Source organism: Squalius cephalus, assembly GCF_949319135.1.
Source record: "Squalius cephalus genome assembly, chromosome: 14".
Classification (NCBI taxonomy): domain Eukaryota; kingdom Metazoa; phylum Chordata; class Actinopteri; order Cypriniformes; family Leuciscidae; genus Squalius; species Squalius cephalus.
In genome coordinates this window covers 16,507,060-16,527,395 of record NC_137135.1, presented here as the reverse complement: position 1 = coordinate 16,527,395, position 20,336 = coordinate 16,507,060, and the positions used below count along the sequence as shown (strand labels likewise).

At 38.4% G+C, this 20,336-nt stretch overlaps 2 protein-coding genes across 2 annotated transcripts in view; one reads left to right on the top strand and one right to left on the bottom strand.

Annotated features, from left to right (window-relative positions):
- LOC307170946 (ganglioside GM2 activator-like) overlaps positions 1-19,408 on the bottom strand; it is a 52,826-nt gene extending 33,418 nt beyond the window's left edge. Inside the window, exon 1 of the mRNA XM_079892269.1 lies at positions 19,404-19,408. The gene's annotated coding sequence lies outside the window, so the exon portion shown is untranslated. The remainder of the gene's footprint in view (positions 1-19,403) is intronic.
- fat2 (FAT atypical cadherin 2) overlaps positions 1-20,336 on the top strand; it is a 45,616-nt gene that overhangs the window by 8,403 nt on the left and 16,877 nt on the right. Inside the window, exons 4-15 of the mRNA XM_079892266.1 lie at positions 1,390-1,448; positions 2,764-3,075; positions 3,492-3,702; positions 7,217-7,356; positions 7,541-7,816; positions 8,165-8,375; positions 8,604-12,641; positions 12,872-13,068; positions 13,465-13,618; positions 14,176-14,409; positions 15,397-15,783; positions 19,681-19,892. Of these exons, the coding sequence (XP_079748392.1) occupies positions 1,390-1,448; positions 2,764-3,075; positions 3,492-3,702; positions 7,217-7,356; positions 7,541-7,816; positions 8,165-8,375; positions 8,604-12,641; positions 12,872-13,068; positions 13,465-13,618; positions 14,176-14,409; positions 15,397-15,783; positions 19,681-19,892 (6,431 nt within the window). The remainder of the gene's footprint in view (positions 1-1,389; positions 1,449-2,763; positions 3,076-3,491; positions 3,703-7,216; positions 7,357-7,540; positions 7,817-8,164; positions 8,376-8,603; positions 12,642-12,871; positions 13,069-13,464; positions 13,619-14,175; positions 14,410-15,396; positions 15,784-19,680; positions 19,893-20,336) is intronic.

Below are 20,336 nucleotides of genomic sequence, written 5' to 3'. Positions count from 1 at the left end.
GTCTTTTTGTTGTTTCATCTGCCGCACCCTGAGCTAATAGACAAGGATTACAAAGAAGACAGGGGGTTGGGTTGTATTATATGAAGGATCTATCACACTGAAATGCTTACTTGTAGATGTTTTATACCAGTCAAATTTTTTTTAGATGAGCTCTCATTTCCATTGTTAAAGGGCTAATGGGTTTGGCTGGAAGTTTGAGGCGAAAACTTCTGTTAGTATGAACCATTACTCTTAAAAGAGACAGAGCTCTTTGAATATTGTATGCGTGTACTGTATAGTGCAGGAGGATAAAGGAGAATGCTAAATGAATATAAAAGTGTAATATAATCTAAGCTACATCTCAAGACAGCAACAAATACCACTTCAGTGCGGTTTTGCCTCTTTCTCCCAGGGCTAAAGGGACTAGTTCTCTAGAGTTTTTGTCAGGACAGGACAGCTGAAGATGACTAATCACTAGAATGAATACTGACTAAGCTAACCGCCTCAACAGCTTAGCACCACAAAACCATAGAATTTATTAGATATGAACCATTTCTAGTGTCAGTAAGTAGGTAAGACAAATAATGCCTGGGTGGGTTGGGAACAGAGTTTACATGATCAAATGCTCTAGGGGAGATTAAGACACAAGAATAGAGACAAAAAGGGTTGTTTTGTAATATTTTGAATGCTAACAGCACTTAAGACCTTGTTAAAGCCACGCATTTGCCCATTGTCCCATGCACGATAGGGCAGACTTTCCACAGGTGGGCATTAATGCCAAAACCACACTTTCAGGATCACCTGCCTAAATACAGGCTGTCATAAAAGCCCAGCAGGGTTTGTTTTGAGTGCCGCACAGGTTGATAGATGCTGTGGGTCCCTGCCAGGTCTCTTCCACTGAAATGACACTCTCAAGTGTTTATTGCAGTGGTGGTAAACCACTGTCACTAGTGCATTTTGTCCACCCTTAGCCTGAATTTAGCTGTTGAGGCATGAAGCACACTTAAACAAGCCCCTAACACTCAGTTGTAAAGAGTGTTGTGTCTGAGAACCTCTTGTACTAATTCACAACACTGCTTTTTGCACTTCTCAACTGCTTTGATTCTTAAGCCGTGGCTCATTTTCTGTCAGTTTCTTGGCAACTGGAAAGTCTGGTCTTTTAGTATATATCAGCGATGGCTAAATCCTCATTGACGTGGATGTGAAAAATTACCGTTGTTCCCACGGCTTGTATACCACAGGTTGGCCTAATATAAACTGTGGAACAAAACAAATAAAGCTTGAAAAACAAACCTGTGAGAAGAAGGGAGAGTAAAATGGGCAGCCTGGGGTGAACGAACAGGTGTGCCATCCATCTGAGGCTGGTGGCATTGATCAGCATGTCTGTTCTTCCTCTGTATGTTTGTTTAGGTGTGATCAGCACCCTTGCTGCTCTGGACCGGGAACAAAAAGCAGAGCATATCATTGAGGTTGGTTCACTTGATCCTTTCTGTTTACTAGGTCACGAACCTCAGGCCTGAGCCGTTCTCTGACTGATTGCTGAGAACATGTTGCTGTTTGTATTTCCAGTGTGTGCGTCAGTCTTATTTTTTTTTTTCTGTGTCGTTTTGAAAAACCTTCAAGTATGTCTTTGCCATATATCAATTCATAGTGTCCCTGAGCTAAAAAAAAAACTAAAAAAAACAACAAAACACTATAAATGTGATTGACTTATTTCAAGTCTTCTGAAGCCATGCATAAGCTTTGAGTAATTGTAAAATGATTCACTCATAATGATCTCCCCTAAAGTGCTGTTACCTTGAGATCCAATGTGACCAAATCACTGAGTCGTTGTTAAATCAGTGAACCAGATCCATCCCATTTTAAAAAGAATCATTTCTTTCGACAAACTGGTTGATCTGGTTCACAAATCAAACATGAATGATTTGAATCATTGACATGGCACTGTTGTAAGATGGAAAAGACATTCATGAAGATTGTTCAGAGTTTGTCCTATAAAAAATAACAGTATTCAATTTTGGATGAAGTACATGATGCATATAGGTGGACAGTAGAATATTTAATAATTTGAGGGGTGACTAAACAAATAACTTTTCTTACCCTACATTCTGTGGTCATTCTAAACCTTTTTCTGCCACGGAGGTTACAAATGTTTGCTCTGGAGATCTTCCCTCAGAAAACATTCTTAGACCGATAAAAAATTCACAACACTGAGGGACAGTAAAATGGATATGAATGCTGGTGCTGTGGATGCAATGAATGCTGCCACTATAATCTCTATATTCCAAAATAAAGAATAGTGCAGTTATAATATTAATATTTAGACTTTTGTATTGTGCTTTAATAAATATCTTTGTTTTTAGTATTTACTTAATGTTAAGGTAAAATTTAATTAAGCTAACCTAAGAGCCAGTTTTGTGTTTGATTAATCCATTTGTCATATACTGTTGGGGCACAGCTGATTGGTTCCTGCTGAGCTCGCTGCTTAACCTTCAAATACTTGAATCTTATACTTATAGCATTTGCAGCACACTTTAAGAAACCCTTAATATGCTATTCATGCAGCACTAGTATGTCTTGTTCACAGCAGCGTGTTGTGTATGTACTGACAAGTCTCAGTACTTGCTCTGCAGCAGCAGCAATAGGAGATCTATTCCACCAAGACCAATCATATCTACATTGTCATATCCATAACCATGCCTAACACTCTGAGAGTTGACAGAGATGTGGTTTTGATTTGTGAACATGATGTTAAAGATGTTTTCCACACCTGCCGTTGTTTAGGTCATGGTATCAGATCAAGGGGATCCTCCATTAAGCTCCACTGCCACCGTAGTCATCGAAGTCTTGGATGAGAATGATAATAGCCCTCAGTTCAGTGAAAAGCTTTTCCAGATAAAACTACCTGAACAACAGAGCACGGAGGAGCCTCAGGACATCTATAGGATGGTGGCCCGTGATGACGATGTGGGGCCCAATGGCATGATCACGTACAGCCTGGAAGACCGCAGTGACGATCGTTTTGATATCCATCCTGAGACCGGGGTGGTGACAGCTAGTGGAAAGTTTGTTCGGGGCAACTACAGTATTCTGTCGGTAAGGATGCTTTCTAGGGCTGTGAACTTTTAGGTTGACAGTGAATCAGTGTGATTCACAATATTTTGTTTCAATTCAGAAGTGACTTTTGCAAATTCAGAGAGTAACACTTTATTTAAAGGTGACATAGATACATGTTACTACATGTAATTACTAGTAATAACAGTAAACTATGCATAATTCCAAGTAACTAACCCTAAATGAAACCCTAACCCTAATCGTAACTCTATAGTAAATACATGTTAATTTAATTTGGTATAACCCTAGTAAAACATTCTACAAACATAAACAAAATAGTTGCCCAACAAGTATTACATGATATATTCCAGTAAATCTAGTTATAAATTACAGTAAAGGGGGGGGGGGGGGGGGGGAATTCACTTTTTCACCTTTTTTTTTCTCCTTCACTATCATAGATACAAGCAACAGACCAAGGCAACCCTCCAAGAATGTCTAAGGCCCGTCTGCATGTTCAATGGCTGCCCCAACCTGAGTCCAGCTCTGAGGTACTGGCTTTTGATGAGCCGCCATTCAACTATGTGGTGATGGAGACGGATCCCGTCTCTGACATGGTGGGAATCATCCGAACAGAGATCTCGAAGAGCCTGCACTTTTTTGACATAACCGGTAAGCAAGGCTCTATCATTTACCACACCATTGCTCTTTACAGTAAATGAACATAAACAAGATTCACGGTCAATACGGTAAGCATAAATCTGACTACTTTTAGTGATGTTTATGTTTAAAACAAAGAGTGGAAAATGTTGCTTTAACAGTAGAGTAGGCCTATATGCAAAAAAAAAAAAGAAAAACAGCTGTCACGGGCACATGGTACAGTACAGCATGTAGGGGGTGCTATAGCTTCCCTCTCTGTGATAAGATCTGTGCCAGGAGGTAGATCTTAGCAGTGACACATTTCTTCAGATGACAAGCCAGAGCGCCAGAGGAGCTGCCATCAGTCTCTCTGTGCCTGTGCTAGCAGCACACATTCGCCTGCAGTTAAGGGCTGAACCTGACCTTCTCTCTACTCCCCACATTCTTACCTTCAGCCCTGCAGACTCACTCCGAGAGAAATGAGCTATGGTTGAAATAAATCGGAGGCATTTGCAGTAGGGAGTGAAAATGAATCAAGGAAGAAAGCTCACCTGTGGATTCAGAACTTGTTTTATCTCAGCATGGTTCTACTGAATATGATATAATGACAGCGAGGCCTGCATTCATTTAAATGCGTTATCTTACTCTTAGATACGAACACATTATATTTTAACCAGATAACTGTGGTCAATTTGATGAAAAAGACTCAGTCATACTGTACATTTCAGAACTTTTATATGTTGCTCTGAATTTGTCATGCATAATGCTGTAATGATTATTAATGTTAGGTCATATTCATGGTTTAATATCATTCACTTTGCGCTTTGAATGATGAGTTTTAATGTAATTCTGTCCCTTTGGGGATTTCTAAATTAAGCCAGACAGTTAGAAGTGATGTGATTAAATAAATTCATAGTTACCCTACGCCTACGCCTATTTAATTAGCTTGAAAACCAACTGAAAAAACAAACAAATATTATGAATATACAAGTTATGGATTATTACTTTAGATTTCTGATTTAACAGTGTATAGTTGATTTGTTTACTGAAACATTAAATATTCTATAATTTAAATAAAATCAATGAATTGCATAAACAGTAGGGCAAAAAGAAAAAATATTCATATTTGATTAGAATCATTTAGTTTGAAGGCATTGTTTCACTGTAGCAGCTTTTTCAGCCCTTGAGAAGCCAATTATGTATTGATTTAAAAAAAAATAAAAAAAAAAAAGCAACAAAACATCTTGCTTTTTTTCAGAATTATCTCAAAGTCTCCATCAAGGGCAAACTTAGAAATGGTTGTCCTTCAGCAAAGAGGTGTCCTTCGATAAATCCATTTGAAGACTGCTTTGTAAAGTTTGGAAATAAACATAGTGAAGAGCCACTTAAAATGAATGTTGCATTAAAATGGGACCAGATAGCCTTCAATAGGTGGAATACTTAATAAACACCATCTGTTAAAGCAGGCACGAATTTGCCCCCACTGAGTAAGACGTCTGGTCTTTTTCATACGTGTGCCAAATGTTTTCCCTTAAACAATAGTGCTGATGTCATGAACAGTGTCTCAGGAGTGGCCTCCTGATGTGGTCTTGTTTTCTGTCATTATTGTACCTGGATGGGCATAACAAACAAAGACTCATGTGGGTGTTAGAGAGCAACTGTGTGATTGGTACCCATACTCTCAAATGTGAAATCTACAGTATGCTTGTGCTTTTCACCAAGGCTTTGTTGTTGTTGTTGTTGTTGTTGTTGATGATAGTCATGTAATTATTCTGCTAATGCTAATTGTAGAGGATTGTTGTGGGTTCCACTTCACCTGAATCTTACTGTCATAACACTTCATGTTACTCACTCAGCCCTGAAGTAACGCATACGGGTTCACCCACAAAGCTTCACTCAGAGGTGTCGACGGTAAACCATCAGATGTGTGAAACAGTGTGTTATTCTGGCTCAGTATTTTTTCTAACACAGCAGGACACTATTGGACACTGAGTGGTGACCCAAAACAGAAACAAAATAGTAGTATTGTAAAGTAAACAACATTTCTCTTAAAATGAAAATGCATTAAACTTAATACTATTATAATATTTAATTGATATTGATCTTAGCAGTCAGTAATGTACACTATGGCTCAAACCATATTTGTAAACCTAAATAAAGGCAACCAGAAGCAACATGTTTAAAGAAATTCATAGTTGAATGCACTGAATACACCCAAAACCTATTTAATTTGGAGGCAAAGCAATGAAAAGACCCACAAGCAAAGATTGCAATAAGTCATTGGTTATTGTAATTATGGAATAATGAAATGCATACGTTTAAATAATATTAATATAACATTAAATTCAAACACATAAACTATTTAATCGACCAGTTAGTGAAGTAACATATGATTACGCACCAAAATACCATATAGATTGATTGGATGCAAGCCCTTTGAAGAATAAATGACATGGGAAGGGTTTTTTAAACCTTCTTTTTTTGCTATTCTAAATATGTACATTTGTGTGGTTGGTTGATAACAAACCTCTGACTAGGCCTGTCACGATAACAAATTTTGCTGGACGATAAATTGTCCAAGAAATTATCGCGATAAACGATAATATTGTCGTTCTGAGACCATTTTCATTTAATATAATTATAATGGCATAATAATGCAGGTACACCTTTTCAACGATCTATAAACTTTTATTTCTAAAGAATATTAAACATTGAAAACGGAAAACATTTTAAATATCCCAAAAAATTAACAAAACAACCAAAAACAATTAAAGCAATGGACTCTTAAGGGGGTCGCACACCGGACGCGCAGCTCAGCGCCGCGCCACGTCTTTTAAATTCGAACACATTATTCTCTATGAGAGTACACACACCGGCGGCGTCTGTCCGCGGCGCCCAGCAACGGCTCAGGACCGTGTTCAAAATCCTGCCGCGCCACAGAGCGCCATTTAAATAGTTTTATATTAAATTTACATTTATGTGTCTCAAATCGTAGTCGCGCCGCGCCACGTCTAGGACAACTGTCACCTGAAAATCCGATAACATCAGCAATTTTCTGATTTCTGTAAATAAATATAAAACTAAATGTATATTGCAGCACAGGGTTAAGTCCATATGTACATTAACTACGATTTGAGACACATAAATGTAAATTTAATATAAAACTATTTAAATGGCGCTCTGTGGCGCGGCAGGATTTTGAACACGGTCCTGAGCCGTTGCTGGGCGCCGCGGACAGACGGCGAAAGGCGCCGCCGGTGTGTGTACACTCATGTGTTCGAATTTAAAAGACGTGGCGCTGCGCGGCCGCGTCCGGTGTGCGACCCCCTTCAGGGCCGTGCGAGAGTGGTCATCCAGTCTCTTTGGTAGAGAGAGAGAGACGAGGAAAACAAACAAGCATGCAAATAGAATTATCGCGGCCGGAAAAATTATCGAGCTCATTTTTTTTTATCGTGCGATTAATTGACTTATCGACTATCGCGACAGGCCTACCTCTGACCCATGTTGAGAACCACTGATCTAACCACTAGCTAATATTTTGTCTTAGGTGGTGATGAAGAGCAGGACTTCTACATTGAGAAGAACACAGGGAGCATTGTGAAAGCTAGACGTCTGGATGCTGGCAGAAAATCTCATTACAACTTAACAGTCAGAGTCACAGATGGATTTCAGGCCATAACCACTCAAGTATGAGCACACATGCCAAATCTATAACACATTGAGCGCAGAGTCAATAAATTCATAGCATGCACCTCTGCATATAGAATGTGAGATTAAAGATTTACCATTGTTATTAGGTCTGCATTTTAATGTGTCTCACTTTAAGCCAATGGACAGCTGAGAGTTTGGTGGTTTGTCTTTGTTCTCTTAGGCCTACATTCAAGTAGTGGATATAAATGAGCATCGGCCCATGTTCTTGAAGAGCCTCTATGAAGTGAGAGTACCAGAGGACACATCTCCATGGAAGGAGATCCTTCACATTAGTGCTCATGATGCAGATGCCAACAGTGGACTCTTTTACACCATCCACAGCAGCCTCAACACAGACAGCCTCAAGTACTTTCACTTGGACCAAAGGAGTGGTGTGCTTGTCATTAAAGAGGAGCTAGACTATGAGACCATCTCCACTCATACTCTGATTGTGATGGTAAAGTGACACTTGACTTGATTCAACTAGACTCTCATCTCAAGGTCTTATGTAAATAGTATTAATGGCCAGAGCAATCTGTTACAATTAGAGACAAGCCAGACAAAAATTATACTTTGATTAAATGGACATGAGATCATTTTGTTATTTGTCCAGTTAAATCATCTTGAATAATTATCTTGAGTCCCTGGCATAATGAGATAGAAAGGGTCAGAGCACAGGGGAAAACCATAAATCCACATTCCTAAAAAATTCCTGACCTCAAAAAAGTGCCTAAAAGGGTCATCAGTGGTCAAAAGTTAACTCTTGCACCCCACACACATTGACCCATGTACTTTATCTTTCCAGGTACGAGATGACAAGATACCTATAAAAAAGAACTTTGCGAAGGTTGTTGTGCATGTAGAAGACTGTAATGACCACATCCCATCTTTTCTGAATACTCATTATGAGGGCACCATAAGTAATCTGGCACTCACTGGCACTGAAGTGCTAAGAGTCAAAGCCCTGGATAAGGATACAGGGAGCAATGCAGAGATTGTTTATTCCTTTCACTCTGGTAAGACATTAGCCTGGAGCACTATATTGCCTTTGCTTTTTAACCAACTTTTCTTTAGCATTCATGCAAGCACATTTATGAATTAATGAAATCTTGCCTTAATACTCAATTTTAAGGTTGCATTTATAAATTATCTTGGGTGGCAATTAAAAATGATAATCACATTTAATGTTTTTGACATTTAACAACATTTTCTTAAAGTAAATAATCTCCTTTTTTTTTATCCAGGTGGGAATGTGGATGGTGCCTTTGAAATCGACAAGGAGACGGGAAGCATTCGTGTATTTGATGCATTAGACAGAGTTCCGCAGGAGAAGTATCACCTCACAGTAAAAGCCACAGATCAGGGCTTTCCCCAGCGCAGTACCCTCTGCCCCGTTACCATCACTGTAAAGCTGTCTGAATTCACACCACCGAGGTTCTCCTCCGAAGAATACATCACTGAGATAAGTGAAGCCATACCTCCTGGCTCCCCTGTGCTATCTGTCTCCGCCAGCTGTCCGTCCTCAGTGCTGTACAGGATCAATCAAGGCGACCCCAATGGGACATTCTACATCAACATCAACTCTGGACTGCTATCTGTCCAAAATGCACTTGATTTTGAGCAGCACCCCTCCTACCGTCTGCAAATAAGAGCTACAAATTCAGCGGGAGTCTCATCTGATGCTGTAATTTACATTTATGTGATAGATGAAAATGACAATGCCCCTGTTTTCCACCAGGACACGTATTATGGGCAGATTAGTGAGTCTGCGCCCATAAACAGCATGGTGACTGGCGAGAACAACACACCGTTAGTGATCAAGGCGTCAGATGCGGACAAAGACACAAATGCTCTTCTGGTCTTCCAAATCCTTGAGCCTGCAGCACAGGAAGTGTTTAAAATAGATCCGAGTATGGGTACCATCTTCTTAAAGACTACAGTTGACTTTGAGACAACACCTGAATTTTTCTTCAGCGTTCAGGTGTGGGATTCCGGCGAGCCATCGCTAAGTTCTTCCAAGCCATGCAGAGTAAATATTCGTGTCCTGGACTTTAATGACTGTCCCCCAAAATTTGCTTTACCTGTCTATGAAACTGCTGTCACCTTACCAGTTTTTGAAGACATGAAAGTGATCCAGGTGACAGCTCATGATGCAGATTCAGCAGTCACCTACATGATTTCGGAGGGTAGTAATAAAAATGCATTTAAAATAGATCAGTCCACTGGAATAATCTCAGTGAATGATTCATCTGAACTACAGTCCCATAATGAGTTAAAGATCACTGCCTCCGATGGGTTATATAAAGACACTACACTAGTGAAATGCAATATCACCAATTCAACAAAGACTAGTCTGAATTTCGAGGAGAGGATGCATGTAGCCAGTGTACCAGAGAACTCTGCATCTGTGAAAATTTTAGCCATTCTGAGAGCAACAGGTAGCTACCTGAACGAGCCCTTGCAGTACACCGTTTTGAACCCACATGGGAAATTTGCAGTGGTTCCATCATCTGGAGTCCTGCAGACCACCGGAGTTCCATTTGACAGGGAGGAACGGGATGAGTACGATGTTTCCGTGGAGGTCCGAGACATGAGGCATCCACCACGTGTGGATGTAACTCATGTTAAGGTCTATATAGATGATATCAATGACAATGCTCCGAAAATATCAAATTTGCCTCATTCGTTGATAATATCGGAGGAAACTGAACCAGGGGATGTTCTCTTCCAAGTGCTAGCAACCGACGATGACTTCGGTGAGAATGGATCTATAATATTTTTACTGGAGGATGATTTCAATCTCTTCAGAATCGACTCTTATCTTGGGGATGTGTCATTACAGAAACCTTTAGACTTTGAGTCTATGAATAATTATGTGCTCACTGTACTGGTATCAGATGAAGGTGAGCCGAGTCTTTCAGCCGCTGGGACACTCTACGTCCAAGTGCAAAATCGTTCTCATCCAATATTTCAAAGCCTGTACTACCCTTTGAAATTGCCTGAGAATATTACTCCTTTAACAACGATCCTGCATGTGCAAGCAAGAAACCCAGAAGGATACGGCCTTATCTACAATCTAGAGGAAGACAATGCCTCCAGGTTTTTCAACATCGATTTCAAAACAGGGGTCTTAAGTGTCACTGATTTCCTAGACTTTGAGACTCAAACAAAGCATATTTTGACTGTTCGTGCCACAGATTTGGTGACTGGTACCTTTAGCGAAGCCAAAGTAGAGATTGATGTGGAAGATATAAACGACAATGCCCCTGTCTTTCAAAATCTATCTTATATTACAGATGTGTCTGAGGGCCTTCCAATAGGCACATCTGTTTTACAGGTCTCAGCTGTTGACAGAGATTCAGACAGGAATTCAGAGGTAACTTACCAATTGATTGACAAAAGTGATTTTTTTTATATTGACCCACTAACTGGGATTTTGGTGACATTGCAAGTATTGGACTACGAAACCATGCAGCAGTTCACGCTGAAAGTTAAAGCCACAGATAAAGGTTCACCACCGCTCAGCGGTGAGGCTCACATCATTGTGAACGTCATAGATGTCAATGACAACCCTCCAGATTTTAGTGAGCCATCTTATCGGGCCTCTCTTGATGAAATGGCCACTTGTGGCAACATCGTTATCAAAGTTCAGGCTTCAGATCCTGATAGTAAGGATGACCTCCAATATAAGATCCTGTCTGGCAACGAGGGGAGATATTTCTCTATTAATGAATCATCTGGACTTATCTCATTCTCTAATTTGTGCAAGAGAAACCTGGATCCATTTTATAACCTCACCGTTGCAGTTTCCGATGGTGTGTTTCAGAAGACTGCCCCTGTTAACATTGACATGACAAACGGCAACAAGCACAGCCCCTATTTCAACCAGAACATTTACGAGGCAGATCTGGCAGAGAACGCCGAAGTGGGAACTCGTGTGATCCGTCTGGCTGCTATTGACCCGGATGATGGGCCATACGGCAGTGTAGACTACACCATAATTAACAAGCTTGCCGATGAGAAGTTCTCCATCGATGAAGATGGACAAATTGTGACTTCTCAGTCATTGGACAGAGAAAATCCATCGCAAAGAGTGATTGCGATTAAGGTCATGGCTAAGGATGGTGGAGGAAGAGTGGGATTTTGCACTGTAAAGATCATTCTAACAGATGAGAATGATAACGTCCCTCAATTTAAAGCCTCCGAGTATCAGGTTTCCATTCAATCAACAGTAAACAAAGGCTCACCAGTGATACAGATAATGGCTTATGATGCAGATGAAGGTAAAAATGCTGATGTCACTTACACAGTAGAAGAAGCGGAGGAAGTTACTGAAGATATTATTGAGGTCAACCCTTTTACCGGAGTGGTCAGCGTCAAAGAGAGTCTGGTTGGTTTGGAGAATAAGATTTTCACCTTCAAAGTGAAGGCTCGAGATGGAGGCATTCCTTTTTACAACTCCTCTGTGCCAGTACAGGTCAAGGTAGTCCCACCGGAGGTCATTCTGCCCCGGTTTACCGAGCCATTGTACTCTTTCTCAGCATCTGAGGACCTCCCTATCGGATATGAGATAGGCACAGTCAAGGCGGATGCTGATATGCCACTGATATACAGCTTGGTGGATGGTAACACTATAGACAGCAACAAAGAACATGCTTTTGCTGTCGACAAAGATAGCGGTACAGTTGTAGTGCAGAAGAACATTGACCATGAAAAAACCAAGACATACAAGATTGATGTGATCGCTCAAGGAAATCACAATGGTACCGATGTAGCATCTCTTGTGTCTGTTCAAATAAAGGTTCAAGATGTTAATGACAATCAGCCTATGTTTGAGGCTGACCCCTATAAGGCCTTCCTGACTGAGAATTTGCCCCCCGGCACCACGGTCATTCAAGTGACAGCTAATGATGCCGACACAAACGTCAACGGAGAAGTCTCATATACAATCGAGTCGGAGTCAGATGATATTGGCGACATGTTTACAATTGATTCGCAAACTGGCTGGATTACTGCCTTAAAGGAGGCCGATTCCGAGACCAAACAGCTTCATAGATTCTATGTGGTGGCCACTGATCATGGCGACACTGTCAAACTGACCTCTTCAGTTCTAGTTGAGGTGACTATCACCGATGAAAATGATAACCCACCTCAGTTTACAGAGGAACTGTATCAAGGGTCCGTCCTAGAGAACAGCAGGCCTGGAGAAACCATTGTGACTCTGACAACTGCTGATAAAGATGTGACTCCAGATAATAGACAGATTGTGTGTTATATAACAGGTACGCAAAGTCACTGGTTTAGTTAAATGATTATTGTCTATTAATATAACGTTAATATAACACTATTAATATAATGAAACTGAGTTCTAATAGTTATTCAGTGCTGTCTGTCTTTACAATTCAGCTTTGACATTTTACTTCAACTTTGATTGTTGTATAAACATTTTTGCATGGGCAAAATGATGTATGTTGGTTTTAAACACATACTGTTGCTGTTTTCATCTCTGAAGAGGGAGACCCATTGGGCCAGTTCTCAGTCACAGCAGCAGGGGAGGAGTGGACAGTGATTTCCAAAAGTCCGCTTGACAGAGAAGACAAAGACAAATACACCCTTAAGATAACAGCCACAGATGGAAGGTTTCAAACCTCTGCCAATGTTGAGGTCCATGTTCTTGACCTCAATGACAACAGTCCTTTGTGTGAGCAAGTAAGTCAGGCGTTCTCCAGAAGATATCAGTTTGTTTCTGCATGTTTATGTGTGTTTCTTCAACTATGGGCAGTTTTGTCCCTGTGGATATATAGAAAATAAAAGATAGACAGATAGACAGATAGATATATAGATGGACATGGTAAAACGTTTTCAAAGACTGCTTTAATGTGATATTCATTATATATATATATATATATATATATATATATATATATATATATATATATATATATATATATATATATAATAACAATAAATGTATTCCGACATGGGATATACAGTAAAAGTGCCCGTAGAAAGGCCTACGTACTAGAACCTAAATTTAAGAAATTCTGAAATTTGATGCTGGTTGATGGCAACCTATTTTATTGGAAATTGTCCCACTTTTCCCAGTTACTTTATACAGAGGCAGTCGTGGAGAATTCCAAATCAGGCGTGTTCATCCTGAAGATCTCTGCTTCTGATCCCGACATTGGAACAAATGGCCAGGTGTCATTCACTCTTCACGGACCTAATGCAGACAAGTTCCATCTTGACTCCAAAACTGGTAATTTTGATCTCTCAATCCTTCTCCAGATTTCTAGTAGCATTCACTGCAGTTTGAGATTGCTTTTGCTTACTGTTCGAGGAAATCAAACCACCAAAGAAGATAAGAGCAACTTTCCCAGGACATTTGGAATTTTTGGAATTCCTTGTAAACAATGAGAGTATTTGATTTATGATACGTTTACGTGACTTAATCTCTTCCAGAACAACCTATCTAAATGTAACATCTTTTAAGACGGTTATTTTGGGTTAACAAGATACAAGATGCAGGAAATGCTTCAGGCAATGTTAGAAACAAAGGACTGTGTCCGGCTCTGTAGTGTAAAGTTCTTGAAACAACAACTTTCTTTGTTTTTGCAGCTATGGTAAAGAAATGAAACCACTAACTTCAAGTAAATAATCTGTTGCACACATCTATCAAATAAATAACTAGTCAAGGCTTGTCTTAAATACCCTACATGTTACAACACAGTGTTTAACCGTTCCCTGTTATTGTCATTTTTTTTAATAAAGCCTAGTTTCAAGCATATGCTTTTTTTTTTCTTTTTTTTTTTTAAGGTGAGCTATTCACCTTTGCTGTCTTGGACCGGGAGCGGGAATCAGAGTATGATCTTGTTGTCAAAGCGACTGATGGTGGTGGCCGCTCTTGTCAGGCAGACGTCACACTCATGGTAAAAGACATGAACGACAACCCGCCACAATTCTCCACGAGCCATTATGACATCACTGTGTTTGACAACACCACGATTAGGACACCTATTGCTGTCATCTATGCCAAAGACCCAGACACAGGTATGGCACTGTTTCTCTTGTCACGAATGGCTGCTTTAAAGCAAAACACACAGACTATTTTCGACTTATCCACTCAGAAAGTATTAAAAGCGCCTCAGCTTTTTTCTTTGACCCTTCACATGCAGGTTGAAAAGCTAAAGGTATGCAGTGTTTGATGTAGGATTGAAGGCTCTGACAGAGAAACATGATTAGGGAGGTACAGACCACACCTGGAGATGTGTGTGAACTTGTAGAGTACCGTCACAGGGATTCATGTGAATTGGAACTACTTTGCTCTTATGTAATACGTCTTTAACAAGTGATTTAATGATATTATCCTTTCTAAGCATACTGAATGTATGACAAAGTCAATGTGAACACTATCTTGCAATGTGAAAATAAATCAAGGTTTCAACCGGTTCAGGTCTTTTGTATGTGCTTTGTTAATCATAGAGCTGTTTTACTCAAGATACATTCAAAGGTGCGGACAAACATGAGCATAACCAATGTCCATCACATGCAGATTGATATCTAAAAGTTTTTTTATTTTTCTTCTTCTCACGAACACTTTGATATATATATATATATTTTAATCTAATGAATGAAACGGCAACAATAAAAAAAGATTTAGCTAGGTTAGTTGATTACCTTAATTCCATAGACATTACTCATAGACACTTTCTTCGACAAGCGGATGCAATGAGACATGTTTTTCATGTGAAGTTCGGCTTAAAGCCTAGTTATTAGTAGCCTGGCTAACGTCAGACCTCTTCTCATTGAGACGTGGTCTGGGAACCACATGTTCATTTTCTCGTATCCATGATGTCCAGGCTGCCTAGCAGCGTGAATAAAATCAAGGCAGCATGGGGAAACCCAGGCTAAGTTATTAGTGTATTTAAATAGATGTAATATTACTTTTGAGACCTTAAATTCTTGCTTTTAGTCATCTGTTGATCTGCTATTCCTGCACTATAATACTGAGAATATTATGTTATATAACTTTTCCAGGTATAAACTCAGAGGTGAGGTACTCTCTTCAAGGCGCCGACAGCGGCTTCTTCTCCCTAGATGAAATCTCAGGCATTTTGAGACTGGAGAGATCTCTAGCCGACGAGACCAAGTTCACCTATGAGATGAAAGTAAAAGCCACCGACCGAGGCCTCCCTCGCCTTTTCTCCTTTGCCACAATTACAGTACACGTGGTCATCCTGAGTGATTACCAGCCATTGTTCCTCAGCTCGGAGTATTTTGCACAGATCCCAGAATCGTTCCGGATCGGGTCGGAGGTGATCAGCGTGTCCGCCCTCCCCAAAGATGGCACTGATAACGAGCCTGTACGATATACTATCCTCTCTGGCAATGAAGATGGCCGATTCCAGATAAACTCCATGACAGGTAAGGGCATTTTAAATTAGATTTCTTTATTAGTAAATGTTTAATATGTTTTGTAATGATGAATCATGGAATATTTGGCAAGGCTTTAAACATGCCAGTATTTTTACACTTCGAAATGTTTTAATTTTAGAGGTAGTTTTGTTTTTTTGTTTTTGGTAGTTTGACATAATCATTATTATAGACCTAACATTATCATGATAATCAAAGTGGAAACAACAGGAAACATTACAAAAAACTGTTAGTTTGGATTGTCAAATATCAACCGTAATGATTGATATAAAAGCGTAATGATATTTATGAGTTAATGTTAATAATATTTTTAAATATCTAAATAAATATAAACATATTGTTAAATAAATACACTCACATGTATTTAAGGTGTAAGGAAACTAAGTAAAGTAAAAAATGACTTTTTACTTGACGGTTACATTACTTTTTTTAAGCGATTAAATGTAATCTTTTCTTATAAAGTTTTCATGAAAGTTCTTATATCTCTAACACTTTTATTTTTCATTATCCATTTCATTAAATTTACAAAAAATTCTAGGTAACACTTTAGTTTAGGGTGCAATTCTCACTATTAACTATTTGTTTTTTACCATGCATATTAAAGGATATTGGCTGTTTATTAGTACTTATAAAGCACATAATGCCTTATTCTGCACGACCATATTCTACATCCCTTAATCCTACCCAATACCTAAACTTAACAACCTAACTAACTATTAATAAGCAGTAATTAGGAGTTTATTGAGGGAAAAGTCGTAGTTAATAGGTAGTTATAGTGAGAATTGGACCCTAATCTAAAGTGTGACCAAATTCTGAACTGAAAAGACTTTAACTGTAGCCTACATAACTTGAAGTCAGTGTAAAAAAAATTACAATGAGTTTGTGCATTCATAGAAAGTAGATATATTAACATGCCGCCATTGATCCTCTGTGGCTTTATTGATGTTGTGCAAAGCTGTAATGTTCTTCAGCATGAGTAAATGTTAAATTGAAGAACCTGTGCTGACATGTTTTGAATCCACACAGGCACTTGTCAGCTTGTTTATTCCCATCTGTTCAGTCCTAGTCTTCCCTCTCTTTCTTGCTCTTGTCCTCTTATCTCAAATCCTCTGAGCCTTCATGCTGCAGGACTTTTATCAAGGATTGAGCCAAACTCTTTATTATTTGTCAAACAATAAAAAACGGTCAGTTCTGCCTGATAGCAAGCATTCTGCATAAATCAATTAGAGGTAATTCCCTTCCAAACACTGTTAGTCCACTGTGTAGTTTCGCATACTTTCATAGCAAATAATAGTCAAGCTCAGATCTGCTGGGTATGCATTATATTTTTGACTTTTTTTTTCTTCAGTTCAGTGATTCATTCATTTAAAGATGTGTCATCTAGAAAAACCTTTATATGGTATAAGAAAGTGAATAAAATAGATTAGATGATTCATAGTTCAAAAGCAGTTCTTCAGTGTTGAATCAGCAATATTTCCTTTCAGGTACAGTGAACTCCTTTGGTGAAGTTTGCATGATTTGACTGTATCCACTGCATTTCAATATAAACCTCCCCTTCTTTGAAGAAGACCTGAGGCTTTTTAATAATAGTTGTCAAACTTTTCCTCTTCGATTGTTCTCGTGTCCCCCTGTCTTACCTTTGTGTGTGTGTGTGTGTGTGTGTGTGTAGCATGAAGAAATTGAGCCATTTTACAATTGCACTGGCATTCCCATTTATTTATTTATTTATTTTTTGTGTGAAAATGAAACTCATCAATCAAACCACTTGCACTGTATTACACTTTCCTTTTTCTCATTTCATGCAAGGTCAAACTGAATAATTGTAGGATTAAAAATAAATTAATTTAATTTACTGTTGGCAGTTACACCTAATTAAACATAATAAGAACTAGTAACACTGATGGAATCATGAGTAAGATGATTTTCATGGTATCATGATATAATTTGATTAACAACACAATACCTGTTTGGGAGGTATAGACAGTTACCAACCAGTTATGTTTATCTCATTGCAAATAGCCTTAGGAAAGATTCGCTTAGTATTTAAAAAAATCAGTTTGCCTCAGCAATTTTAAAATGACTCACTAATAAAAAGAATAACTATAAAAGTCGCATGCATACCTTAACCTAATGGGAGAACATTTGCATGTTCAAAAAGGTTAATAGATTGCTAGTGACTCATTTAGCAGGTTACTGTAGGCAAATTAACTACAAAATTACCTTAGTCAAGGTAGTATGGATGGAATGAGGTATCATATTTATTTATTTACTTATTTATTTATTTATTTATTTATTTATTTTCTGTGAATGACAATGAAGTACAGTCTGTTCAGTAGGTTGATCTGGGTGTTGATCATCAGTCAAGACATTTATTATTGCACCAATTATGAAAATAGGTGAAGGTATTCAACACGATATTTGACACTGACGGCTGATAAATAAACATTGTTTTATTGACATGACGGTCAATAAAACATTCATATGTGTGACATCAACATCAGAGAATAAGAAAAGCTGTATTATAGTTTCAACACTGTTTTTAGACATTATGAAGCACATGGTTTTGTCATTCCAGGAACTCATGAATCATATAAACCTTTACCCATATAAAAAAATTTCTCCCAGTTTTTGCATCTTCCAGTAGATGTCACAGTTTTACATCTTATTACCCACAGTTCAGTGTCACATTGCCTCTCTCACGACAAGATCAGTGGCCTGTGTCTTTCGAACCAAATAAAAAATAAAAATTAAGACCAGACGTAATCTGATGTTTGTTCCAATCTGAACCATTTGTTCCCATAACAACCTGCATCACGCTCCAATTAAATGATCTACAAATACACATTTAGCCCTAGTCAGCCATTCATGGCTAAAGGCAGAAAACATTGATGCATCTTCATCACACTTGACATTGAAAAGTGCTCCTTTTGGTTAGACTAGGATTACAATGGCTGTCCACTCTTGCATGGAACAAAAGCTCAACACAAGTACAAACACACCTATTGACAGAACTTGTGCCAAGGACAACTGCACTGTTTATAATATGGTGGTGGATCTCTAAGAAAGCCATTAAGTGACACAACATAGCCCTTAAATCAATGAAAAGAAACATTACACAGAGCAATTTTGCACTGAAAACTCGATACTTGAGCTTTAAGCAAGAATGCCTATGCTTTTGATGTTCTGCTCCATCTTATTTTACTCTGATAATGTGAGCAGACAGATCAGCAGAGGTCCAGTAAGTCCAATAGCAGTGTCTACCCATAATGCACAGAGCAAATCCCACCGGATTTTCAAATACTTTAGATGAATCAGCCTCTTGTAGAAATCAAGTGCTTTGCAAAAACAGAAATGCAAAATTGCATAAAAGATGTCATGCATTCAGTCCAACTCCACTGGGAAGTACATGAGAGTTATTAGTCAAGATTGAATGCTAGTGGTCAGCTTATACAGCCATAAAAGAAAATCAGCCAGTATTATATACAGTATATTGACACTGAACAATAAATCACATTTCACATTACTTTACATGAGAATTGTAATAAAGCTCTTCATCAAACCCCAAGATCAGGTGTGCTTCTAGGAAACTGCAAACAAACTCATCAAGATATTTTGTATTTTGCCAATATTGTTCAGACATTTATGAAGCAATGTCAAGCCTTTTTTGAATATGAAGCATTTTTAAGCCAAAACTGTCAAAGTAAATGGTGCTAGATCTTTTTTTTTTCAGAACAAACTTAAATTTTCTCTGCTATTTTTGCTCCTTTAATAAACTGATCAGTATATCTGTGCAAGCTGATAAAGAGATAGATGTATGCTGGTTGTTTTCTGAGAAGAGCTGAGAATGCCAGCCAGGACTGACTGGATATTTGTTGCTCTGTGCCACAGGTTTGCTGTCGCTGAAGGCTGCGCTGGATTTTGAGCTGTGCCGCGAGTATTACCTGTCAGTGGAAGGGGCGAGGGGCAAACCACTGCTCACTGACATTGCCACTGTTATCATCAATATCACAGACGTCAACGACAACCCGCCTGTCTTTAACAGCAGTAGCTACAGAACCGTGATTGCAGAGGACATTTCACCTGAGGACATGGTTCTGCAGGTATCACACTTTTATTTTAGAAACAGCTGGTTAAATAAATAAGTAATCTAGTGTTATTTTAGTATTATTTATATACTAAAAGAGTATTTATCATTTTTTTTATTTTTAATAATTAAGTTTAATAATTTAATTATGAGCTTTTGTCCTGATTATATATATATTTTTTAAATAGTTCTATTTAGCTTGATTTTTTTATTTAAAAGTTTTGGTTTTAGTAATTTTAGTACATAAAAAACCGGAAAACTGAAAAAAGGTTTAATTAGTTAACATTAGTTAACTCCTTTAGTTAACGTGAACTAAGAATTAACAAGACTTCTACAGCATTCATTAATCTTAGTTAATGTTAATTTCAACATTTACTAATAGATTAATAAAATCAAAAGCTGTATTTGTTAACATTAGATAATGCACTGTGAACTAACAAACAAAAAATGAACAGATGGA